We start from the raw sequence: 27,933 nt of genomic DNA, 5'->3' as shown, positions 1-27,933 counted from the left end.
ATTGGAACTTTAAAAGTAATAACCTCTAATTCAGCAAGCTTACCTGATTATCCGTGATGTTTTGAAGTACTGTGTATGTGTGCGTGCTTGTGTATATAAAATTAGGATAAAAATCTTAATATGATATTGTTCCATTTGATAGGAAAAAGTAATTTAATTATATTAAATTTCTCATATGCTCAATTGACATTTAAAAAAAAAATAAAACCCATAATCTATTTCCAAGTGTTATAGTTGTTTTTATAAAGTGGTAATTATATTTACTAGACCTGGCTGATTTACAAAGCACAAGGCTTTGTAGTTCATCATTTATTTAAAAAGCAAATTCCCTTTCATTCTAATCTCTTTTCATGATGTTAACTATGGCTCAAAAGCAATTTGATATTCTGAAAGTAAATGCATATTATGGTGTCTCATAAGCAATTTGATATCCTTGTATGTAAGTGTAGATGGAGGTACTATCTAAGCAATCCATTAGTGTGCATCGGGTTGTATGAAAGAAGAGACAGCCTGTGCCCTACTGCCAGTGCCCCTCCACAGCCCTAAACCCTGCCAGCAAGTGTGGCTAGTGAGTACGTGGGTTGGAGAAGGGAGAGTGTAGCTTGACAGTTTCAAATGTAAATATCTTTATTAGAAAAAAGAAATTTGGAGTTGCGGAGAGAATAGGGTTCACAAGTGAATATGTGTGTGTTGGTCTCTCTGTCTCACACATACACATAAATAGCAATGGGATGCGAAGAGAAAAGGTATCATGTTAAGTTTAGATATGACATAAAAGGAAATCTGGTCAAAACCGGTTTGGCTCAGTGGATAGAGCGTCAGGCTGCGGACTGAAGGGTCCCAGGTTCGATTCTGGTCAAGGGCATGTACCTTGGTTGTGGGCACATCCCTAGTAGGGAGTGTGCAAGAGGCAGCTGATCAATGATTCTCTTTCATCGATGTTTCTAGCTCTCTATCCCTTTCTCTTCCTCTCTGTAAAAAAATCAATAAAATATATATTTTTTTAAAAAGGAAATCTGAAATGGGAAAAGACAAGATGTCATAGAAATGTCAAACACTTAAAAATGATTTTAAGACTAGGAAGTGAGTTGATTTTATTCCAATATGTTCCTACATGATCTAGTCATCATTGCCACCGTGTTGAAAGTATCTAGTATGTTTGCCCCACCCCAATTTTCCAGTAAATTCATTGTTTCACATTCTACAATATTTACTACTTGATGTATCAGAGAAAACAACTTGATGTATCAGAGAAGAACATTGTTTAGAAGAATCTTTGTTTTGAAAGGAAACTCCTTCTCCCCCCCCCCCCAAGTAAATAACTGTTTTTCCATTTATTTTATATTTAAAATAGTTATATTAACACTGGTCATTTAAAAAAAAAACCTTTATTGCCAAAACCGGTTTGGCTCAGTGGATAGAGTGTCGTATGTGGACTGAAAGGTCCCAGGTAGAGGGTGTGCAGGAGGCAGCTGGTCGATGTTTCTTTCTCATTGATGTTTCTAGCTCTCTATCCCTCTCCCTTCCTCTCTGTGGAAAATCAATAAAATAAATAAATAAATAAATTAATTAATTAATACAAACCTTTATTGTTGGTGAATCGTATTCTTCCACTCATTATTCATGTGGCCTAAGTCAAATAGCCTTTGCTAAATTTTTGTTTGCTTGTCTTTAAAACAGGAGAAGGGGTAATGAAACATGCTAAGGTTCCTTCTAGTTACATTGTCTACAGAAAATATAGTTCATGCCAAAACCAGTTTGGCTCAGTGGATAGAGCATCGGCCTGAGACTGAAGGATCCTGGGTTCGATTCCAGTCAAGGGCATGTATCTTGGTTGTGGGCACGTCCCCAGTGGGAGGTGTGCAGGGGGCAGCTGATGGATGTTTCTCCCTCATCGATGTTTTTGGCTCTCTATCCCTCTCCCTTCCTCTCTGTAAAAAATTCAATAAAATATATTTTTTTTAAAAGAAAAAAAAGGAAAAGAAAATATAGTTCATGTGACTAAATCTTTGTTCTATTTATTCAACAAGGTTTTCCTCACTTTTGTACCAATCTGGTTATATAGGCAAAGAGTATACAGATAAACATTTTAACTTCATACCCAGTAAAATTTGCTATGAAATTATTATATTATGTTGTAAATTTGAGTTGGATTTTATAGGCAAGCAATTCAATGTTGTTAATTTGAGCTGTAGCACTCAATATTGACATTACTACTATATTGATGTCAGTAAAGACTAAAAATTCTGTATTTTAAAATCTAATGGTAAAAATCCCTGTAAAGAAGCAATTCCTAATACAGTTCTATTACTCACAAATGAATAAACAATAAAAATAATTGAGCATAACACATGCTCATATAGAAATTGCAATAAGAACACAATATTAGAAGCTATGTGAAATAGATTTTTATACTCATAATTTGTTTTGACTTTTCATAATTCACATTTCAAATTTCCTGAAAAGTCTTTTTCCTCACTTCCCTCATGTAGAAAATGCCTACTTATGCTGAAAATCTAACTCAAATGTCCACTCTTCTGAAATGCTTTTTCTGACATGTACTCAAAGTGATGAAAATGTTCTCCTCCCTTTCACCTTCTCACATCATACATATAAACAACCCAGAACGAAGGTAGACTATTCCAAACATTTTGATCTTGGAGGGATAAGATGTCTGATATAGTTAAGCCATCTTGGATTTCTTCAGAGGCAGGTCCACAGGTGTGGATTGCCATTTCTGATTATCTGATTATAATGATCTTTGATCTCCTCTCAAGTGTGACTGCACCTGTGGTGCTTAATTAGTTTCTTGTTAACATCTTAAATTCCTCCTATAAATTGTCTTCATTCACCTTTTAATTATAGTTGGGTTTTCTTTTCATTGCTTTCTTCAGGGCTCAGCTGAAAGAACATCTCATCCTTTTATATTGATCACATTCTTTAAAATCATATTTCCCTATTTATTTCCTTTCTAGTAGCCATCACAGTCTGTAGTTGTCCTGTTGCTCTCTTTTCTTAGTCATTAATATCTTCCACTGGAATATAATCTCATTGAGAGCAGAAACCTTTTTTTCTTTTATTTACTGCTATATCCCATTGTAATAGGGCCTTTGTAAATATTTGGTTAGTGTTGAATGAATTAGCGAATCTGTAGTTCAGATGTTGTAGATCTGATGTATTACCGTGAAACTTGAATCTCGGTCTTCTAACACTGTTGGCCATCTGCGGAATGCAGAACCTCCTTCATATTCTCCCTGCTTGAACCTTTCTCATGCAGTGGTCTGGCTGTGGCAAAGCCTCTTAACTTTTTTCCCTTCTCACATACAGTCTATCCTACAGTATTAGACCCCTGTGTAAAAACGTTGTGGGCTCCTTGATACTCATAGGTGGAAAGTGTGATAGACCCCTTAACATGATGTAGGAAACCACATGCAATTGGGCCACAATCTGACCTCTCAGAGCTCTTCATTCACTGTTTCCCATCTTATATGCCTCTTCTGTTACCCTTTCTCCAGTCCCCAATCTCCTAGGGCCTCTGCAGCTACCCAAAATCTCCTTTTCCTCTCTTCTCTAGCTTAGAAAATGCCTACTTATTTTGCAGACCTAACTCAAATGTCCACTCCTCTGAAATTTTTTTTTTCTGGCTGCAGTTAATTTATTTATTCTCTGTGTTCATTGATAGAACATTTTTCTCTGGCTTCTATCACTTATAATCAGTGTTTACATCTATCTATCTGCTCTCTAGATTGAGAACCTAGGAGCAATGACTATGTTTATATTGCCAAGTCTGTCATAGAATTAGGCATCCTAGGACAAAATCTCTTATGCTCTTTTTAGGTATGTTTCCTTGCTGCTTCCTCAGCTTAGGACAACACTATGGCCATTCATCAGTGAGATGGTGTGTGTGTGTGTGTGTGTGTGTGTGTGTGTGTTTTAAATATATCTTATTGATTTTTTACAGAGAGGAAGGGAGAGAGAGAGTTAGAAATATCGATGAGATGAGAGAGATACATCGACCAGCTGCCTCCTGCACACCCCCCACTGGGGATGTGTCCTCAACCAAGGTACCTACATGCCCCCTGTCCGGAATCGAACACGGGATCTTTCACTCCACAGGCCGACGCTCTATCCATTAAGCCAAACTGGTTTCAGCTATGTGTGTTTTTTAACCTAGTAAATATCACATTTGGTTCTCAAGTTGTATGTTCCTAAATGTTTAGCATATTAACATTCAAGAACAAATAGATCAGAATAGAATCAGCCTTAAGTTCCTTATAGCCAACTCCTACAACATTTATCCTGCTGTTCGAAGTGGGAACCTGAGGAGTAGGGTGTTGAGATTGAATACTACTCATTTTTTAAATTTTTACAACATTTCCACTTTAAGAACATTAATGTACCTCTGAGGGGAAAACGATCCAAAGCCCCAGCAACAGCTCTGAGCTCAGATAAAATATTCACTTAAACAGTTATAAACCCTGAGTATGTCTTATTTATTGCTTATGTGAATACTTTATCATGATATTCCTATTAATTAGGTGGAATTACCCTTTTCCTCCCATCATTTTGAAAGTATTACAGATGTCTCCTTTGTTTGTGGGTTTTTTCCCCTTGACCCCCTCTACTCTGCATGCCTCCCATCATTTTGTAGGTAGGAAACTGAAGCACAGTTTAACAGCCTGTAATAAATTAGCTGTCCACGGTGATAAAAATAATTGGGATCAGCACTACTTTTTAATGTTTTAGAAATAGTGACCACCAACAACAATGAATCTTGAGAAAAGAAGTCAGGATGTATCTATATAGAAGGGAGGTATCTATAAACCTCAATATGGAAGAAACTGTGAAGGAACTGGGGAATTTTGGTGAAGAATTGTGAGAATGTAATAGCCATATTTTGCTGTAGCATATACATGTGAGTGAAGAAGCACTAGATTTCAAAAGAACTAGGATCAGTTGGCAAAATTAATTCATACTACAGTTATTTAGTGTGTCTCCTACATGACACATGCTACTACAATTAATAATAGCTAATATTTATTCTATACTTTGTGTGAAATACTATTCTAAGACTTATTTTTTAAAACATATTTTTATTTATTTCAGAGAAGAAGGGAGAGAGAGATAGAAACATCAATGATGAGAGAGAATCGATTGGCTGCCTCCTGCATGCTCCCCACTGGGGATTGAGCCCGCAACCCAGGCATGTGCCCTCGACTGGAATTGAACCCAGGACTCTTCAGTCCACAGGCTGATGCTCTTATCCACTGAGCCAAACTAGCTAGGGCCTATTCTAAGACTTTTTATGAATTTCTGTGGTTCTCACCACAAGCTGTGCCTTCCATTTTCATTGGGGACATAGTGGTGAATAGGATACTGAGTAGGACTGACAGTGTAGGAGCAGTGTTCCAGCAGTGTGAGGAGGGCCGTGGCAAGTGAACTCAGGGCGCCGCCAGCGGCTAACCAGGGAATGAAACATTTTGTTCCCTCTACCAATACACATAGCTACCGCTATTTAAAATGAGCATTTACTGATGTCTTGATTTTCTAAATGTTTAAATGATCCTCACATCTCATTAGTCAAATTGAATGGTTAAGGTTACCCTAACTTTTCTAGATGCCCAGATTGGAGCCAATTTATCTTTAACTGCTCTTCTTTGATCAGATATTGGAATTATGAAGTAAGAAGATGAATTGCAAATACTCATGGTTTATTATGAATTTTCAAAAGATTATATGAGTATATTTTATACTATATAATCACACTACAGTGACATTTTATTGTGATTTACATATATTATTTCAATTTGTGCTGTACAAAAAAATCATAATTTCATGATGCAGTCCTTGAGCTCAGTTTATCTTTAATGAGACTGTTGCTAAATTATTTTACTTCAAAGGGACTATTATACATAGGAATATAAAAAGGAATTTTATATGTAGTATCTTCTGTTAGGAGAAAAAACAATGTAATTTCTTTGAAAGTATATTACCATATTTTAACTGAGTAAAAAAACGTGGTTCACGGAATTATTGAAACATTCCTTTTTACACATTTAAAAGTTTCTGAACTTTGCATAGGGGAATACCATTAGATGACAAATAGTTAACAATATGGAGGAAAATGGCGATCATTAAAATGCTGTTATTAAAATACTAAAGGCCTGGTGCATGGATTCATGCACCGGTGAGGTCCCTCGCCTGATCTACACCCTCTCGCAATCTGGGACCCCTCGGGGGATGTCATACTGCCCGTTTCGACCCTGCCCCCCGCAGGTCAGGCGAAGGACCACACCAGGGCACAAATCTGTGCACTGGGCCTCGGGTATGCATATAAGATCTTTGGTTAATCTCTCTCCACCCTCCCCCCTCTGAGATTTATTAGTCTGTACCATGTTTCCATGCCTGTGTGTTGAGCATCTACCCCCTGGTGGTCAGTATGTGCCATAGCTAACAGTCGAACGGTTAGGCTTTTATATAGAGAGATTATTTTTATACGTGAATATATTTGTAAGGATAGTTTAATTTAAGAAGAGACATGTGAGTTAAAAATACTCTTTGAGCTTTGATATACTTGTAATTTACACAGTAGATTTAATTTCTTTATTTTTAACATGCCAGGAGCTGAAAATGTTGCCAAGGAGCAGTTCTAATTGTTATCTTGAAACTGGTTATGTTAGAAATGGGGAGAGTTAATTGCCATGTGAGTGCTCTCAGAACTTTTTCATCATATTCCAGGCACAGGTTGGCATCTGTTATTACATTTGTGCAAGCAAAATTGTTTATTCAGAAGCTAGAATATAATTGACAGAAGCTTATTTCTAAAATTAGAAAAATCTGTATTTTTGTTTCAAATATCTCATTTGTTTTTGCTGCAAATGAGAAAAACGTGAGATTTTTAGTTGCACATTTGTTGTAGCTTGTTCGATTATAGTATTTATAGATTCTTAACTGTATTATAGTGATTTATTGCTGAATCAGAATTTTATTTCATAAAGAAGCTAAAGGGAGATCTTACTTGGTAAAAAGAATGCAGTGTTTTTGTGATGGAGTAAAAGTGTTCACAATCAAATCCCCACAGATATTCATTGGCTTATAAAGTTAATACCTACTATATGCTTATCATGAGCCAGGCTGCATGCTGTATTTCTCCTGTATTACTTTATGTAGTAGTAACAGAATTCTAAAGGTAGTTATCTGCATTTTATAGATGAAAACATCAAACTGAGGATTAGAGCAGTTTAATAACTTGTTCAAAGTCACACAGCTAGGAAGTATCTGAGTTACAATTTATGCTACTGTTCAGAAAAATAAACGTGAAATTCTTGGACTGTTCATTGAAATTATGTCCTGTATTATAAAGAACAGATAGTGTTTCTTAGTAGCAGAGAGTTAGAGATTTTATCACAGCATAAGTACAGGTGGAGATGTGTAGAGGCATATCAGTGAGACCATCCTGACTACATATAGTCAGGGATATGTTGGAGAATAGTAAAAAGTAAGGTTGGATGGAAAAGAAGCCATATGTTTCTTCTATTCTACCAGAGTACCCCAAAGACAACGAAGAATGAACTCATATTTCTAGACTGAGAGGACATATTAAACCATAACTGTTTCCATTGCAAGTGACAGTCCCCTCAAATTAGCACTGGTGCAGTGGGCCGAGTTTATTGGCCCCCATAAGTGGGAAGTTTAAGGGTACCGTTAGCTTCAGGCACAGATGGATCCAGTACCCCAAACCCTGTGCTCAGGCCTGGCTTCTTTCTCTATCCCCAGGACAGGCCCTCAGGAAAAGGCAGGTAAGATGATAGGGTGCCACCCAAATCTCAGATGTTCTCAGTGCAGTAACTACAGGCAGTCGGACATCCCTCTCACAATCCAGGACGGCTGGCTCCCAACTACTCGCCTGCCTTCCTGACTGCCCCTAACCGCTTCTGCCTGCCAGCCTGAGCACCCCCTAACCACTCCCCTGCCAGCCTGATTGCTGTCTAACTGCTCCCCTGCCAGCCTGTTTGCCCCCAACTTCCCTCCTCTGCCAGCCTGGTCACTCCTAACTGCCCTCCCCTACAGGGTTGATCACCCCCAACTGCCCTCCCTTGCAGGCCTGGTCCCTCCCAACTGCCCTCCTCTGCTGGCCATCTTGTGATGGCCATCTTGTGTCCACATGGGGAAGGATCTTTGACCACATGGGAGCAGCCATCTTGTGTGTTGGAGTGATGGTCAATCTGCATATTACTCTTTTATTAGATAGGATAGAGGCCTGGTGCACGGGTGGAGGCCAGCTGGTTTGCCCTGAAGGGTGTCCCTGATCAGGGTGGGGGTTCCCTTGGGGCGTGGGGCAGCCTGAGCAAGGGACTTGTGGTGGTTTGCAGGCCGGTGACCCAAGCAGAGTCCCTGGTATCTGGAATTTATTTACCTTCTACAATTGAAACTTTGTTGCCTGGAGCTGAGCCAAGCCTTCTGCTTGCTCCGTGGCTGCCACCATTTTTGTTTGGATTTGTTTACCTTCTATAACTGAAACTTTGTAGCCTTGAGTGGAGGCTTAGGCTGGCTAGGGCAGGCAGAAAGCTTGGCTTCTTCCATTGCCTGGGAAACCCAAGCCTCCCTCCTGCTCTCTGTGGCTGCAGCCATATTGGTTGGGTTTATTTGCATACTCACTCTGATTGGCTTGTGGGTGTGGTTTGTGGGTGTAGCAGAGTTTTGGTTAATTTGCATATTACTCTTTTATTACCTAGGTAGAATACTTAAAAGTTACAAAGAGAGTAGATCTTAAATGTTCTCACCATTAAAAAAATACGTAATTATGTGAGGTGATGGAAGTGGAACTAACCTTATTGCCTTATTGTTATAGCCATTTTGCAATATATACATGTATCAAATTAAAAATAAATAAAAGAACATTTTGTATTTTGAAATGTATTAAATTATTAGACAAATATATATTGAGCATCAAAAAGTGGCAATGCCTATATTAGCTTCTGAGAACAGAAATCTGAGTCATGAAGCCTAGAGTAAGTCACAAATGTAAAATAGTGTTGATAAGAACTATAGAGGAAAGGTTTATGGTGCTACAAAGTTGTGTGGCAGGAAGATTTGGCTTGTTCAAGGAGGAAGGGAAGGTTTTCCTGAAGAATTGGTGATTCTGTTCAACCTGACACTACCTGTATTACCTGTATTATCTGCTTCAAAAACCGTGTTGTTTATATTTTATCTGAAGGCATCAATTAAAAATTTTAAATTGACAAGGTAGTTTAATGAAATTTTTATGCCAAATATTTTTATTTCAACTGGTAGAATCTTAAGAAGATTCAAGAAATGGAGAAGAGCGATGAATCAAACACAGAACTGGAGGAGCTGAAAAACGCTGACTGGGTAAGAGCTGGGCATTCTCCCTGTTCTCTCTCTCCCTATTTTTAAAAAAATATATTTTATTGATTTTTTACAGAGAGAAAGGGAGAGAGATAGAGAGTTAGAAACATCAATGAGAGAGAAACATCGACCAGCTGCCTCCTGCACACCCCCTACCGGGGATGTGCCCGCAACCAATGTACATGCCCTGGGAATCGAACCTGGGACCTTTCAGTCCACAGACAGACACTCTACCGCTGAGCCAAACCGGTTTCGTGCGCGCCCCCCCCCCCCCCAATTCTCTTTAGTGTTGGAGAATAAATAACTGGTTGTTAAGGACTGTAGTATGAATTAAAAAAAAATTTATTGATTTTTTATAGAGAGGAAGGGAGAGAAATAGTTAGAAACATTGATGAGAGAGAAACATCGACCAGCTGCCTCGTACACACTCCCTACTAGGGATGTGCCCACAACCAAGGTACATGCCCTTGACTGGAATCGAACCTGGGGCCTTTCAGTCCACAGGCTGACACTCTCTCCACTGAGCCAAACCGGTTTCGGCAATAGTATGAATTGATGTTACATGAATTTGAGGAAATATCTATTTTCCATTTAATAAAATGATATGATTTTATTAGAATCACCTCAATATCTCTGGAGGTTTGGTGTTTTAAAATATTGATCTTTCTGGTTATATTAATACTTTAGCATAATCTTATATGTAAATCAGAATTTATGCTCTGTTTCAGGATAAGGTATAAAACTATAGTTTAGTATATTCAATTATTTAATGAATAGTTACCTGATTCAGGCCCTTGGGATGCAGAATGAATAAATAATATGGGGTCTCTGCCTTCATAAAACAGAAGACAGATTTCTAGAGCAGATGATGGTGGTGTATTCATGTGACACATTTGAGTGTCTACTGTTTTTCCAGCCTGGTACCAGGTCCCTGAATTCCTGTCCTCATAGATGATTTAAAGTCGGGCAGGTATCACGGCCTTGGGGACAGGACAGTGAATGTCAGAAGTAGACGGAGGTATGTTCAGGTATCAGTGGGAAAACACATTTTAGGATTCTGACTTTTAGGTTAAGTACACTGGATAAGTAATGACATTATTAAATGAGGGAGTAGGAAAAGATGCAGATTTGGGGGATATGAACAACTTGCTTTTGACCATATTAGATCTGCTTTCTTTTTTCTCTCTTCATATTTTATTTATTTATTTAAAATATATTTTTTATTGATTTTTTACAGAGAGGAAGAGAGAGGGATAAAGAGTCAGAAACATCGATGAGAGAGAATCATCAATCAGCTGCCTCTTGCACACCCCCTACTGGGGATATGCCCGCAACCAAGGTATATGCCCTTGACCAGAATCGAACCTGGGACCTTTCAGTCTGCAGGCCGACGCTCTATCCACTGAGCCAAACCAGTTTCGGCTAGATCTGCTTTCTAATTACCTAGAAAGATTAGAATGAAATGAAGAAAGAATGTTCTGATGGGTATACCTCAATATTAAGTACCTCAAATTCTTTTTGGAATAATAAATGGTATGCATTTTGGTTTTGCTTTTTAGTCACAGATTGTTTGGGGGGACATTTTTGAGAAATTTAATCAGAGTTATCTTTATAGACAATTCTTTTAAATTATACCACTTGATGTTAAAATATATTTAAGTAGCTATTTGAGATACTTATTAATTGTAACAAACTATAATATTTCAGTTAAATATCATATTGATTTAATTTTCAATGAAGTACAGACTATAACACTGTAGCTTATAAAGCGGGAAAATAAAAGGGTTAATATTTATATTTAATATATTTTATATTACTATAAGTATTTCATATATATCTCATTCTTTTGAAGGATAGACAAGGCAATTTGCTATTTGTAGATAAGAAAACTGATATTAAATAATTTGTGCAAAGATAATAACATAAAAATTATCATTTTTATGCATTTTCCATGTTCAGAACACATGTTCTATGTAGAGAACATCTCTGATCTGCTCAACATGTTATGAAGTACCATTTTCTTTTAGTGATAAGGAAGTCAGGGTTCAAAAAGGCGAAGCAGCTACCTGGATGTCCAATAGCTAGTAGGTGGTTGTATAAGTTTGTTATGGTCACTATAATGCCATGTAACCAAACACTGCAAAAGCACTGTGGCATTAGACAGTAATAGCTCATGAGTTTACAGATCAGTTGTAGTAACTCCGCTCTATGTGTGTCTCATCCTTCTCTAGGTGGTCATTCCAGTGGGTATCATGTCAATCCAGGCATTTTGTCCTTATAGCTATAATAGAAGTACGAATGACAGCCCATTGTGCATTTGCTTTTGAAGCCCTGAGTCACGTCATATCCATTACTATTCCAATGGCCAAGCAAATCGTATAGTCAAGGTGTGAGAAGTGCAGTCTTCCCCTAGTGAGCAAAGCTACATAACAGTGTAGACACAAGGAGGCCTGAATAACTGAGACCATTAATGTCTACCAAAGTGAATGAGTTAGGATTTATACCCAAGTGTCTGAGCAGTTAAAGCTTGTGGATTCTCTACTGGGCTTTTTACTCACTTTTTAGTATCCTGAAATTTAATTTTAAAATAGTTTTTGTTTGCAATCCAAGTTTTCATTTTTTTTCTGAGTGACTGTAGCTATTTCTGAGTGACACTAATAAATTCATTCATTGATGTCTCTCCGCCATTGATACTTTCAGGCTCGATTCTGGGTGCAGGTGATGAGGGATTTGCGGAATGGAGTAAAACTTAAAAAGGTCCAAGAGCGGCAGTACAACCCTTTGCCCATTGAATATCAACTCACCCCTTATGAGATGCTAATGGATGACATTAGATCCAAAAGATACACTTTGCGAAAAGTGATGGTAAGAAACATAGAAAACTATTCATGGATTCAAATGGATATTCTGCAGTAATTTTATTGTTGAAAATGTTCTTTTCAATGTTATACTTAAAAATGATTTTTTCTCATAAAAGTAATACATGATCATTTATAGAAAATTTGGAAAATATAAAAAAGCTCAAAGAAAAAAATTAAAGGTATGTAATTCCACAATCCAGAGAGAAATTTTGCTAACATGCTGGTATATAACCTTCAATTTTTTTTCTATACATTTTATTTGGACAATATGGATTAACATTGGAATCTTTGTTTTCTAACCTGTTATTTTCACTTAACGTATGAGCATTTTCTCATGTCATTGTATATTCAACATCATTTCTACATGACTATATCTTTTCCAGCTTATGGCTATCCCAGAGTTTATTAAACTAATCAACTTGTATCCAGTTATCAACATCCTGTTTTGTTTTACCTTGTATATACATTTTTTGAATAACTACAATTAAATCCTTGAATTAAGTTCTTAGAAGTTAAATCATTATATAACCTAACCACCTGATAAATCTAGTACCCATCTGACATCATACATAGTTATTACAGTATTATTGATTATATTCCCTATGTGGTACTTTACACCCCCGTGACTCTTCTGAAACTGCCAATTTGTACCTTCAGCTTTTCACCCTTCCCCCCATGCTCCCTCCCATCTCATAACCGTCAAACTGTTCTCTGTATCTATGAGTCTGTTTCTGTTCTTCTTGTTCATTTATTTTGTTTTTAGATCTAATTTGTCTGGTATAAGTATTGCTATCACAGCTTTCTTTTTGTTTTGTTTTTTATTTGAAGTGAATCTTTTGTAGTCAGCATTTGGTCACCGTATATCATATGATTTGTATTTTTGATCCTTTATTTTCTTCTTTTACTTCTTAAAGAAGACCCAGGGATTATGCATATATGCATATAAATTCTTTGGTTAAATCTCTCCCCACCCACCCACCACTGCCTTGCCACTGAGATTCATCAGTCTCTTCCATGCTTCTATGTCTCTGGATATATTTTCTTCATGAATTTATTTTTGTTCATTAGATTCCACATATGAGTGAGATCATGTGATACTTGTTTCTCTGATTAAGATTGTCTGTCATTTTTTATTTTATTTTTCAATGTAAGAGAAAAGAGGTCAGTGCCCCTGACTAAATAGTCAGGTATTGCTTGTTTTAAAAATTCTTGCAGCACACTGTTGAAAATCACTGCTATAATCAAGTGAATCTACTTTCTGTCTTCCTTTTTCAGGTGAATGGTGATATTCCTCCTCGGTTAAAAAAAAGTGCTCATGAAATCATTCTCGACTTCATCAGATCAAGACCTCCTTTAAATCCAGTATGTAATTTGATGTATTCCTCTTGATTAGAGTTAACAGAATGAATTATTCTCCTGTAGAGTGTGATCTCTAGAACTCGGCTCTTAAAGTGGTTAGTTTTTGCATTGAGCTTTTATTCTCAGAATTAGAGGCCTGGTGTATGAAATTCGTGCACAAGAAAGGTCCCTAAGCCTGGCCAGTGATCAGGGCCGATTGGGGCCTTCTCACTGCTGGCAGAGCCTTCCTTCTCCAGCTGCTGGCCACCAGCCGGGGCCTTCCTTCGTTCTATGCCGTCCCCTGGTGGTCAGCGCATGTCATAGCTAGCATTCGAGTTCCCGGTTGAACTCCCAAGGGGACACTTTGCATATTAGCCTTTAAATATATAGAATATAGATGGTGACTCCCAGGCTGTAGATTTACATTTAAGTCCAAGGAAAACTCAACATTTGTTTAATACAAGGCTATCTTAGGATGTTTCAATTCAAAACAACCTGGGTTATAGTGCAAAATCTGGACAAAAACTTTCTAGGATAATGGCTAAATATAATACCAAATTGTTCCTGGTGTGGATTGCCCGCCCATCCAGTTTACTTAATAGTGCTAATAACCTCTTTGATTAAGTTGTAATTTCCATACTGTTTTGCAGTAAATTCACCCTTCTGTACATCAACTTTTATATTATCTTTCTCTGTTAATGGTTCTTTCTAATAACCATGGAATCAGAACATTTTAATCTGGATGAGCATTGGTTTGTGTTTCCTTTGTTTCTCACTTCTTCCCTCGGCTCAATACCAGTCCTCACCAAAGCCTCTTAACCCTGTACATTCATTAATCTGAAAGGGAGTGCACAAAGGGTCTAAACCATAATTAACGATCCCTCTTATAAATCTTTTTAAAAGAAGGGAAAGAGGCCACCTAGGAAATAATATTAAGAATGCAGGTCATAGCCGAGACCGGTTTGGCTCAATGGATAGAGCGTCGGCTTGGGGACTGAAAGGTCCCGGGTTCGATTCCGGTCAAGGGCATGTACCTTGGTTGCGGGCATATCCCCAGTAGGGGGTGTGCAAGAGGCAGCTGATCGATGACTCTCTCTCATTGATGTTTCTAACTCTCTCTCTCCATTCCTCTCTGTACAAAATCAATAAAAAATATATTTTTTTTTAAAAAAAGAATGCAGGTCATAGGAGAGAAGAGAGAGCATGGTGTCAAATAAACCTGGATGTACACACTATCTCCAAGATTTAGCAGCCATGTCTCTGAGCAAGTTAATCAGCCTTCTGGAGCCTTTATTCATGCAGCTATAGAATAAAGATAATAATAATCTGAGAAGATTGTGGCAACTTGAGGATATTCTTTTCAAAAACAATAATAGTATTAAAGTATAGCTTGCATTTCAGTTAATTGCCTCTCATGCTTGCATATAGGAAACATAATTTTAACTTTAGCAAAATTGTCTTTTTTTAAAAAAATAATATATATATATATATATATATATATATATATATACACACACATATGTATGTGTATATATATATTTATGTGTATATATTGATTTTAGAGAGGAAGAGAGGGAGAGAGAGAGAAGAAACATCAGTGATAAGAGAGAATCATTGACCAGCTGCCTCCCGCACACTCCTCACCGGGGATGGAGCCCACAAACTCAGCATGTGCCCTGACCTGGATTGAACTGTGACCTCCTGGTTCATACATTGACACTCAACCACTGAGCCACAGTTGTCGCTTTAAAATTAGTTAAGCACACAGGACTAAATCACTCTGAAATTCAGCAATCTCCCTAATGCTTTAGGAATCTTGATAATGACTTTAAATAGTTTTGTTTTTTTTTTTATCAAGCAATGTGTCAATCCGAAAAATATAATTTCATAACACTATACTGTATGAATGGACTTAAGTAAAAACTATTTAAGGACCACTCTAAGTCTCCAACCATATGTGTTTTTCCAAGGCCTCAGCCAGAAAACTAAAACCCACTCCGCCCCGGCCCCGGAGCCTCCATGAGAGAATACTAGAAGAAATCAAAGCGGAAAGGAAGCTGCGGCCCGTCTCCCCAGAAGAGATTAGACGGAGCAGATTAGGTGAGTCCCTGCTTTCCACACTCCTGGTCTAGTCACACCCGCTTGGAAAGGTGTCTTTGTATCATCAGCTTAGTGGAACGAATGGTACAAGAATAAGAAAGTCTTTCCCTACATGATCCTGAACTGGACAAGAACATCCTGGCAGAGTGGACAGAGCTCTGCCAATCTCCAGACTGTGGTTTGAGGAGAGTGTCTTTACCTCTCTGAGTGTCTATTTCTTTGTCAGTAGAAGGTGCATAAAAATTCCTCTACACCTGCATTATGGCTTTTTTGGAAGAATTAAATAAGATTGTGGTTAAAATATTTTATAAATTGTGACACATATACAAAGATATGTTTTAGAATAAAGATATAGTGTTACTGCAAGTTTCTGTTGTCTTAATAATGGGTTTAAAGATAGAGTATTAGGTGATAAAAGCATCAGTTACTATCTGGTATCACTTACCTTATTATAAAACTTTTTATATTGTATTTAGTAAATCTAATGTGTTTAATGTATACTATACGCACACGTTGATTTTGATTTATAGGTAGATCATATTGTAAAATGTTTGTAAACATTTTGTTTATACAGCTCTCCTCCAATTTGTAAGGTGCCTGAAGAATTCAGAGAAACTTTCATGAGGAAAATAGATTATAATGGCACCTGAACAGAAAAGGAATCAGTTCTGTGACACCACCCTCACCTACTTTCTCCTCTGATTTCTTTTTCTGCTTCTTTGAGACTCTTCTTGATTCTTCAAGTTTCTATCTTGGGCTCACTTCTTCCTGTTCAACCATGCCCTTTTCCATAGTTTTTGTTTCTGGCTATCTTCCAGCCCCCAATCTATAGCACAGATTTCTCTAAAAGTTCAAGCTCATGCATCCATCTGTCTACTAGACAGAGCCTCCTTATATTCTACAAGCAAAACAAGCCCAACAAGTCCACAAGTAAACTCATCTGCTTTCTACCCAAACCGTCTCTTCCTGTTTCCCCATCTCAGTGTGCCCAACTCAAACTCAGCATCATCTCTGACTCTTAACAGCCAAGCCCTGTTGATTTTACTTCTGGATCTTTCTAGTCTTCCTCTCAACAGCTACTATCTTAACCTAACTTGCCATCTTCTCTGATTTATTTATTGCATCAGTTCTGATTACTCTCCCTGCGTTCAGCTCTGAAATCTTCAGTCACTCCATATTGATGCTCCTTGACTCTCAGCCCTTCTGTTACATTGTGACCTTCATGATGGCAGAACCCGTGTCTGTCTTGTTCACTATTGTAACCCCAGTACGTAGTACAGAGACTTGGCTGTAAAAAGAACTCCTATATGTGTTGAAATTTTTTAATGTACCTTACAATTACTAACCTAAAAATAAAAGTTATGTCAGTTTATCCCTATCTAATTTTTATGGCAGCAAGGGTTGGCTCTTAAAAATGATGTTTAGCCTAGCCAGCATGGCTCAGTGGTTGAGCATCGATTGGTCAGGGTTTGATTCCTGTCAGGGCACATGCCTGGGTTGTGGCCTGGACCCCCAATGTGGGGCGTACTGAGGCAGCCAATCAGTGACTCTCTCATCGTTGATATTTCTATCTTTTTCCTTCATCAGTCCTCTCTGATATCAATAAAGATATTTTTAAAATATGTTTATATCATGCAAAGTGACAAATCCATATGAGCATTTACATAATAGAGTCTTACTTCTAGACTTCTGTCTTCAAAGTGATCTTAAATTTTTTGAACAGTAAAAGATTTGGGCTCATTATTTATGTAGATGTATATTGGTTCTTACAATTTTCCTTTGGGGGGTTTGGTTAGGACAGTGGTTAGCAAACCGCAGCTCACAAGCCACATGCGGCTCTTTGGCCCCTAGAGTGTGGCTCTTCCACCAACTACCACGTGCGGGTGCGCTCGTACAGTGCGATTGAAATTTCGTGGCCCATGCACAGAAGTCGGTTTTCGGCCCGGGCGAGTCTATTTTGAAGAAGTGGGGGTGTCAGTCTCATGTGGCTCGTGAGCTGCGGTTTGCCGACCGCTGGGTTAGGATAAGTTTGGCAGCATTAACTTGAAGAAGTGTTTCCCTAGATATTTTTATAATCATTCTTCTCCATGTAATTGCAAGTAGAAACCACTGTTGAAATGGAGGAAATATGTAAATGTTTACAGAAATGCTATCCACAGTTTCAACAACCAGAGACGGTTCCTGCAATCTACTTGTGCATCTTGAATTGGAAACAAAAAAATTATGTACAGTATTCTTCTGTCTTCATTTAACATTGTATGTGGCATGAGCACTTCCACTGCCATTAAATATGACTCAAAACATTATTTATAAGGACATGATATCCTCACATATCGCTAAACTGTGTTTACCCATTTCTCTGTTGTTTCACTGACTATTTTCCTATTAAGTCTGAAATTACTATTCTTGTAACATAATGTTCATATCTGATCATTTTCTTTTCCCTAACATCTCTTATTGAGATTTTGTATTTTAAATACAAGTTGTTACTTTTAAAAACATCATTTTTCTAAACATCCTAGTGGCTATGATGCTTGATCGCTGTCTTCTTCGTGGTATATGGAACTTGGAAAAATCTGAACCTCATCTTTCAAGAAATAATAGCATCTCTTTCTTGTGCAGTAGTCAATCTATTTCAAAAGATATGCTCATGTACCAGAGAAGAGCAGACTAATATATTGGAGAAGAGTGATGAGTGCTTTTAGAATGTGTACCATTTTATTTTCTCTATATAATTGGGGAAATCTAGATTCGGTAGTATTTGAGTTTCTTTGTTTTTGTTTTTTAGTATTTAAGTTTAGAGATGCAGAGTTTTTTTAATGGTGTATGGGGAGTTATTCTCGTCAGTGTAAAATGTTGAAAGACAACTAAAACACAGTAAATTGGTTATTTAAAAGTTATAATGTAGTTTGTATATTAGGATGAGATACATAAAATAGTATTTCCTGATTATTAAACAATAAGTATGGTTCTTAACAAATAGTTGCTCTATTTGCCCCATTTAATAGTCACATCCCCTTTGTTGACTTAAGTGCTTTTTAAAACATCTGCATGGGATTCTGACATCTTGCTAAGTTGAGATGTCACTGAATGCTTTTCCTTCACATCATTTTTTCTAAGACACTATATTGAGACTTTGGGTAGTAAATATAAATTGTTCCTTTAAAAAAATATCTGCCAAAAAACATCTAGAGATATTTACATGCTGTTAAATGTGGGCATTAGAACGTTATAGGCAATCCACCTGGAAAACTTAAACTGGGCAGACATGCCTGTGCTTCCTTCCCCTCTAGATCTAATGTTCTGTCCTCTTCTGACCACAGAGGACCTGTCCCCTGAGCCTAGGTCACAGGGTGCATAGTCCTGGTGTGAATTTTGGGCTGTGGTGAAAATAGATAATTCTGACGGTCATGAATACCCAAATTCACCAAATCTTTGTATAACCTTTTTAAAAAGTTTTATTAAGATAAATCTACCTATCATGAAATTCATCCACTTAAAGTTATAAAATTAAATTGGTTTTAGTATGTTATAAAAATTTAAAAAACACACAAAGTATTCAATAGGAAATAAATAAGTTTATTCTTAAGAAAGTATATTTATTGAGCTTTTTACTGTGCACCAAGCACTGTTCTGAGCACCTTTTTTTTTTTTCTTCTTTTTTTTGTGGTACAAAATTATTTAATATTCCTAACAGTTCCATGAGGTGTGGTATCATTATTACCATTTTATAGATGAAGTAACTGAAGCACAGAGTGGTTAAGTAACTTGCCCATAATCACACTGGTAGTAAGTGGCAGAGCTGATGTTCAGATTTAGGCATTCTGGCCCCTGAGGCCTCTTTTTGACTACAAGGTTACACTGCCTTCAGTAGACAATTATTGACATACAAGGCCCAGTGCACAAATTTCATGCACTGGTAGGGTTCCTAGCATCTGCTGGCTGGGTACTCCCTCCCTTCCCCCAGTTGCCTGCCGCTGCTGCCACTGGCCAGGGCCTCCCTCACTTCCCCCAGCCCGCCCTCTGGTCAAACTTCCAGGGGACAGTTTGCATACTAGGCTTTTATTATATCGGATTGTGATGCTGCTAGTTCTTAAATGAGATTTCATATAAAATGTTTCACCTCTATGCAGAAAGCCAAATTTTCACCCCGAAATAAATTATTTAATAATACATTTATCTTTAAATTTTAAAGATTTTGTATGTTCCCTAAAACTGTGTTTTTTAAAATGACTATTTTTTTCTTTTGATCAATATACTGAAGTAAAAAATTCTATAGTACTATGGTTCTTTAAAAATTGACTTTATCATGCTTATTTTTAACATGTTCTTTAAAAAGTTATTTTCTTTTATTATTACTTCATTTGAAGTCTGAGTAATAGAATTGAAACTAAGACTCACGGTCTCATTATATTTTAGATTTTTATTCACTGCCTTCTGCCTTACAGTCTGAAATGTGCCACTCCAGGTCTCCTTGGATTCTCCCTTCTCTTTTGTCCCCCCTGTATATTTCTAACAGCTGAATTATTTTCTCTTTATGTTTGTTTTCTTTTTTCCAGCAGTGCGGCCGCTTAGCATGTCTCACAGTTTTGACTTGTCAGGTAAAAAAAAATGCTTTCACACCTGACGTGGGTTTCGTGGTTTCTGTGAAATACATTTCATTCATCTGCTTGTTCAAACATGTCAAAAAAGAAAATTGAAAGGCTTCTTCTAGGCTGTGGTCAGTAAAATAAGACTTTCTGCTTATACTTTAGAAGAAGTAAAACTGCAGAAAATCTGTTGCCTTCCAAGGGTTTATGGAAGAGCCATTACACCATACCTACGGTTAAGGAATGTGGCTGCCAGTCCTGATGGTCTCACTCACCCACAGTCTTCTAAAGCGATGATGTCACAGTCTACAACAGAACTTTGCTTTTAAGAGACTAGGAAAAAACCTTTCGAGAAACAAAGTTTTGACACATCTTATTCTCAAAGCATTTATTGTAAGTAGCTAAACTGCAAACTGTCAGCTTATAATAGATAGACTTCAGGGGACCACCGCTTCTCAGTTGATGGGCAGGAACTTATATGTCTTTGCTTCCTGTAGAAAGGCAAAGTCTCAAATGGTTCTGAGTGTTATTAACAGTATGGAAAAAAAAGCGCTGAATGCCTTTGGTTATAGAATACGGAGCCCCGGGGTTTGTGGTACAAGTTTAGACATCCTCCGCCTTAAGTAGATAGGGATTAATAGTGAAACAAATAATTACTAATGAGTAAATGTAATCTATAAAGTCAGCCCTCTTTTTAAATGGAGTTTTTAAACTGTATATGAGCGAAGGCTCCAAGCCATCTTAATCTCATAAATTATTTTGCAAGTTAGAATTTTTAATTTCAGAAGCTGTCGTTTTCAATATAAAATGAGATGAGATGTTGGGACTAATATTTTCTTCCAGAATTTTCTTTTATATGCCATGCAATTGTTGCCATATATTAAATACAAATTTATATTTAAAGAGCCAGAGAGTTCTAGTTTTATATTCTGTATATGAATATTTACTTTCATCTGCTAAATTAGTTCCCAACTGTTTTTTAAACTTTTTTTTTATACTTGTAGGTCTCAGACATTAGTAATATATGTGCTTTCAAAAAATTCAAATAAATAATTTACACTCTTCATTTTACTACTTTTGACTGACCACTAAAGAGCTTTTCTATTTTCTTTATCCGCTTGAAAATTTTCATTTTACCAACCATTTGCAGAGTAACCTTATAAAAAATTTTGTTCTGGAAAATAAACTCAGAAATGTTTTGGAATATATAAGTTACTACCAGTCTCGTAAAAGTTGGCAGTATATATTACAGACACTCTACCTCTCCTAAATATCTACTAAAGATGTTACCCTCAGTTGGACTGTATGAGAGTGGCTGGCTACCTAAACACATTAACGATTGGCTTACACAGTTAAGCTCAGGTGACTGGTTTAGACATTATGCATGCCCTGACACATTATATATAGGTGTATTTTGGGTTCTGTTAGGTTATATGATGGGTTGTGTATTGGAAAGAAGGATATTGGTACTTTACCTCCTTGATATAAATGAGTAAAAAAAGTTTTTATGTGCTTCCACTGCTCATCATTTGCTATAGTTTATTTCATAACTTAGTGTATATACTTCATGATTTCTACATGCTTTGTTCTCAATTTCTTGTGCTAATTTTATGTTTTCATAGTTGTATCTTGACAAATTATAAATGGGCCCTGACTGGGTGGCTTAGTTGGTTGGAGCATTGTCCTGGACACCAAGAGGTGGCAGGTTCAATTCCCAGTCAGGGTACATACCTAGGTTACGGGTTCAATCTCTGGTCAGGACATGTACAGAAGGCAATCAGTCGATGTTCTCTCTCACATTAATGTTGCCTTTATTCTCTCCCCCCCCTCCCTCTCTCTAAGATCAATTTTTAAAAAATATATTTTATTGATTTTAGAGAGGAAAGGAGAGGGAAAGAGAGATAGAAACATCAATGTCAATGATGAGAGAGAATCATTGATTGGCTTCTTCCTACATGCCTTCTACTGGGGATCGAGCCTGCAACCCAGGCATGTGCCCTTGGTCAGAATCGAACCTGGGACCTTTCAGTCCGCAGGCTGATGTTCTATCCATTGAGACAAACCAGCTAGGGCTAAGATCAACTTTTTAAAAACTATAAATGGAAAAGATGGATCCATTCTTTAACTTAATGCAAAGTTGGAAAACTAAGGAGTAAATATTGAAACATAAATAATTCCTCAAGTGTGAAATAAAACATAAGGTATATTCTGTTGCCTATATATATCTTAGAAATATTAATCCTTAGTGGAAAGTTTTAATCCATTCAACAGTAATTAAGGTAAGTATAATTTATTTTTGCAATGCAAATATTAAATATGTAATCTTTATACCAGTTATAATTATTCCAACTAAGACAGCAGCTGGGTGTATCTAACACACATAAAGTTATAATAAAGCATTCAATATCATGGCCATGCACTGAACCTGAGATACGTGACTTTTAAAGCCATATCTTAAATATTTTGCTTAGTTATAAAGATCAGGTTTTTTTCCTCCAGAAATTGTCTTCGATAAGTACAAAGTTTTATCGAAGTATTTGGTTTTCTCATTTACACTAAAGTAATGAGGATTTATTTATTTGAACAGAAGAGTATAAGTAATCAAACTTACATCTCTTAAAATATCTTCAACTGAGTCTTTTATAAATATGAAATATGAGATGAAATCACACACATTTACATAGTCTTATGTGTTGAGATCATTCTGAAACCTTACTGTTACATAGCATATTTTTTATTCATCCCATTTATCTCAAAGCCTTCAGTTTAGTACAAGGTGTTTATTTTAGTAGTTTTAGTCAGTGAACGCTATCAGTCTCATAGCACATTGTTTAGGCAGTTGGAGAGCTATTGGGTAGATTCTCAAATCTCTGCCTTGAGAATGAAATGAACTCATGGCAGCCCTTATCACTTAACAGCGTTTCCTAAGCTTCAGTTCAGACGCCACCCTCATGATTTTTGCCAGATTTAAGTGCTACCAGGTACTATTTTAAGTTTTTTAAATCCATCATAAATGACTTAAATATCTTAATCAAAAACATTCATAAAATCATGCATCTGATAAATTACTTTTTTTTTTAAACATTAAAGTAAATATATGACCATTAAACTGTTTCAATGTTCCTCCAGGCACTCCTAAGCGGTCTCACCTGACCTGATAGATCGGGGATGTGAGATCTGCCTTGGGAAGCTGACTGTGCTGCGTCCTCACTGTACCTCCAATTTGGGAGCCTCGATTGAAATATGGGTAGTGAAGAGGGATGAAAGAGTGTGTAATTTTAACTTTGTGCTATCTCTTAAAAGACTAACATGAACAATTCCATAGGAAGGGTATGAAATGAGATACACTATAGAATCAGGTTTTTAAAAAGATTTACTTCTGTCCCAGCCGATTTGGCTCAGTGGATAAAGTTTCGGCCTGCTAACCGAAGAGTCCCTGCTTCAATTCCGGTCAAGGGCACATGCCTGGATTGCAGGCTCAATCCCAGTAAGGGGCATGCAGGAGGTAGCCAATCAGTGATTCTCTCTGATTATTGATGTTTCTGTGTCTCTCTCCCTCTCCTTTTCTCTCTGAAAAAAAAGAAAAGAAATTTAAAAATATGTATATATACTTTAAGGCCATATTTAAGCACTACCTTTTTTCTTGACTAGGAATTAATTAGCCCAGTCATTTCCTCCTTTGCTTTCTTGGAAATTATTCTTAAGTGTTGCAGCTTACCACTCTGTACACCTCCTTAATAAAGCTGTATTTGAAGACTTTAACCATTATAATGTGTATAGAAACTTGCTGCTTTTACCCTTTTGTCCCCTTCAGCATACCTCCTTCCCTAATTATTTATTTGTTCTAGCTACTTTATACCTGGAAACATAATAACAAAAGTAATGCACGTGTTGTCAAAATTTCTATTAGAAATCTTGTGTAAACTGGTAAATGATTGATGGACAGGTATGTCTGTCTGCTTCCTTCCTTTTTCCTTTCCTCCATCCTTCCTAGCTTTCTCAAACCCTTTCTTCTAGTCCACCAGGGAGTGTTCTCTGGCCTTCTTGATCTCTCAAAATAAGCAGAAATTGTAAATATTAAGTCAGATAATGTTATAGAAGGCTGTATTAGAACACATTTATATACTTAATCTTTCCTGAAAAGCCACTTCTTAAACTTTAAGCATATAGACATTATTTGTTGGGGGGAACTACTGATTCTTGATTTTATAATAACCAGTTACAGTGCTTTCCCCTCGTAAAGGAGCTCAAAGCATGTCTTTTCCGCTGAGTGTTTAGTGTGCCCTTACCCCCCACTATAGGGGCTTCAGGCTGTTCCATGCGCACAGGCCTGCTCACAGCGCTGATGTGGACCTTAAGTTATACAATGACTGCTTTACTTCATCTTTAAATACTCTAATTTGGTAGTTAGTTATTAAACTTTGATATTTAATACTTCATTTGAAATACGGAAGAAAAGTGGTTCCATTTGCATTGGAAGATTCCAGGCTACAGCGCAAAAAAAATAAAAAAATTAAAAATGGACTTTAGAATCAGTACTGACTAGGATTCAGGTTTCCTCTACCCACTAGATGTATGACTGGCTAAATTACTCTGATCCTTGGCTTACTCATTAATGTAAATACAAATTGGTGTTATTAGTTGCTAACATTCATGGTGAACTGCCTTTAATACACACAGCATTAAGTATCATACACAGTTGTTAACTTATTTAATCCTCAAAACAAACTCATGTCTGTTGTTAGCCCATTTTATAGATGAGGAACAAAAGGTTAGGAAACTAGCAGCAGAGCTTGGCTTTGAGCAGAGCCATCTGCCTCTTACTGTACTGTCTACCCTGTGCTCTGCTCTGTGCCCTGCATTTCTTTAATTTGTTACATTGCTTTCCCATCCAGATCAGAGCTCTGAATAAACGAAGTCAGCTTTCTCCGAGGGATTGTATCCCAGATTCTCTGTGTTCATGTTTATATGAATATGGGTTATTAGCTATTTTAAATCAAACGATGTTCGTATCTGACAACCATACACTTAATCAGGCTTCATTCATGCCATTACTTTGATCCACCCATCACTAGCTCTTAGAGTCTATAAAGGAAAACTAGCCTCGCCGAGACCGGTTTGGCTCAATGGACAGAGCGTCGGCTTGGGGACTGAAAGGTCCCAGGTTCGATTCCGGTCAAGGGCATGTACCTTGGTTGCGGGCATATCCCCAGTAGGGGGTGTGCAAGAGGCGGCTGATCGATGACTCTCTCTCATCGATGTTTCTAGCTCTCTATCTCTCTCCCTCTCTGTACAAAATCAATAAAATATATTTTTTTAAAAAAAGAAAGAAAAACTAGCCTCTCAGCCTCTGGAAAATGAAGAAGTTAAGTCAGTTATCTGTAGAACTTCTTTCAGCTCTAAGTTTTAACCCATCAATGTGAATATATCACTAGTCAGTCAAAGGTTTTCTTCAATTGAACCCAACAGGTATTATCTTAACAAAAATGTTTTGTATACATAGGTGTGTCAAGCTTCTGTGCTCTATATGTGTGACATGGAAATGCTACGTCACTGGTGTGTGTTTTCTGAGTGCAGGTACTTGGGGAAGTGTGTTTTGTCCACTGATTACCTTTCTTAGCTCCAGAAAAGGTGAGCTTTCTTCTTTCTCTCACCAGATGTAACTGCCCCTGACTCTCCAAAGAGCACTGCGGAGTCATCGGTGGTGAATGGAGGTCTAGCGGCACAAACAAAGGAGAACGGGTTAACTGCTGCGCAGCAGGTGTCTGTGCAGCGCAAGAGGCTCCTCAAAGCCCCGACTCTGGCCGAGCTGGACAGCTCCGACTCCGAGGTGAGGCTCTGCTCCCACTCTGAGGTGCGGCCCGGGAGGCCCCGTCCACAGAGCGTGGCTCCGAGTTCACGGTGCTGACACTCGCCGTTTTTCAAGCAATAAAGTTAGGGCTAAAACTGATTGGTTTAGCAGGAAATAAAACAGAGGATTATTTACTGTCACTTAGTAAAGATCAATATAATGACCATAATATATAGAATAAGTTTTAAAATATTGATGTAGTCCTAGATTATGGTAGGGTTAAAAAAAAAAAAGTCAACAGTTTTTAGGCTTATATTATCTTAAATACCTTTGATATGGAGGAAGGGAAAAGGAAACATATTTCCACTAAAAACACTTAACACTGTAGAATAGTCATCCATTTACTTCTCTCCCTAAAATACACACACACTGACACATCCCTACTGGAGGTTGTCCGTTCTCCGATAACATCAGGCAGGCCTCAGGAAGGAAACTGTGCTAGTGTTCTCCAGATTTCATCTTTCACTACTGCCCTCTGGGCAAGATCTGACATCCTTGTTTTCAAGAAACAGGAAGGATGCTGTTGCTGATGCTTCCCAAATCTCTCAGTCCTCTGTCTGGAGCATCAGTACTGTATATCTCCTCTGCTCCATCCTCAAAATCGAAATGTGTAAAATGATATCACATTCTTGCCCCCTACCTCCTGTCTACCCCCCCCCCCCCCCGCCCCAACCACCACCCCAACAGCACACACAACCAGCTTCTCATCTTCTGTTTGCTATTGTGGTTGTTGGCTCCACCCTCTCCACATCCATCCAGGGTAGAATTTAAGGCGTTATTCTTCAATTCCCCTCTCATCAGTCTCCAACCCTAACCCAGAAGATACCAATAATAACAATTTTGCTACTAAATGTCTTTCAAACATTAAGAATAATAAGGAAATATCCTTACTACTGCCTGACCAGTGCACACTCATACATGCTGTCTCTCTCTCTTCAGGCCCATCTTACCTTTTTTCTTAGCAGATGCTCTATCCACTGAGCCAAACCGGTTTCGGCTAGATTCTCAATTCTTAATACCCTGTAGACACTAACATCCTACCTAATAAAAGAGTAATATGCAAATTAACCATCACTCCGCGGAGCTCTATTGGACAGCACTGGTCTTAAGGACAAGGGGTGCTCCTCCTTCACCTACTGAACCATTTTTAACAACTTTTCTTTTCCTCCTCCACTCATCTCTTGAGGCAAGACTATATACCTGGCCATCATAAGATAAATGGGCAACCTCTACAATCTTCTTGGTTGTCCTTTTTTATTTTTTTTAAAATATATTTTATTGATTTTTTACAGAGAGGAAGAGAGAGGGATAGAGTTAGAAACATCGATGAGAGAGAATCCTCAATCAGCTGCCTCTTGCACAACCCCCACTGGGGATGTGCCCACAACCAAGGTACATGCCCTTGACCAGAATCGAACCTGGGACCTTTCAGTACGCAGACCAACGCTCTATCCACTGAGCCAAACCTGTTTCGGCTGGTTGTCCTTTTTTTGAAGAACTACTACCAGAGTCCCAAGTCCAAATCTTGAGATGATTTGATAGACACAATTCTTTTAATCAGATGGAGGCCATTTTTGAGCATCTACTCATCATCAGTTCAAATGTGAATCCAGAAATAAGGTGCTGATTGTATGCATATATGCATAACCCATGGACACAGACAGTGGGGTGATGAGGGCGGGGGCAGGAGTGGACTGGAGGGAGTGGGGCGAGGATCGAGACATAGGTAATACTTGTCACAATAAAAATTAAAAGAAAGAAGGTGCTGAAAAGAGATACGTTAGAGCGGGTTTTCAGCTAACTCAGACCTTTGTCTCTGGCTGCT

At 37.7% G+C, this 27,933-nt stretch overlaps 1 protein-coding gene across 5 annotated transcripts in view; it reads left to right on the top strand.

The window, feature by feature from the left end:
- Window positions 1–27,933, top strand: part of SPIRE1 (spire type actin nucleation factor 1) — a 103,440-nt gene that overhangs the window by 54,325 nt on the left and 21,182 nt on the right. For 2 of the 5 annotated variants that reach the window (XM_084887312.1, XM_084887315.1), the window contains exons 5-10: window positions 9,295–9,372; window positions 12,070–12,234; window positions 13,506–13,592; window positions 15,539–15,668; window positions 20,228–20,269; window positions 25,915–26,087. In XM_084887312.1, the coding sequence (XP_084743438.1) occupies window positions 9,295–9,372; window positions 12,070–12,234; window positions 13,506–13,592; window positions 15,539–15,668; window positions 20,228–20,269; window positions 25,915–26,087 (675 nt within the window). The remainder of the gene's footprint in view (window positions 1–9,294; window positions 9,373–12,069; window positions 12,235–13,505; window positions 13,593–15,538; window positions 15,669–20,227; window positions 20,270–25,914; window positions 26,088–27,933) is intronic. The other 3 variants (XM_084887314.1, XM_084887316.1, XM_084887313.1) reach the window with 2 other exon arrangements.

The sequence above is a fragment of the Pipistrellus hanaki genome, assembly GCF_964339955.1.
Source record: "Pipistrellus hanaki genome assembly, chromosome: 6".
Taxonomy (NCBI): Eukaryota; Metazoa; Chordata; class Mammalia; order Chiroptera; family Vespertilionidae; genus Pipistrellus; species Pipistrellus hanaki.
This window is presented reverse-complemented; position numbering and strand designations above follow the sequence as displayed.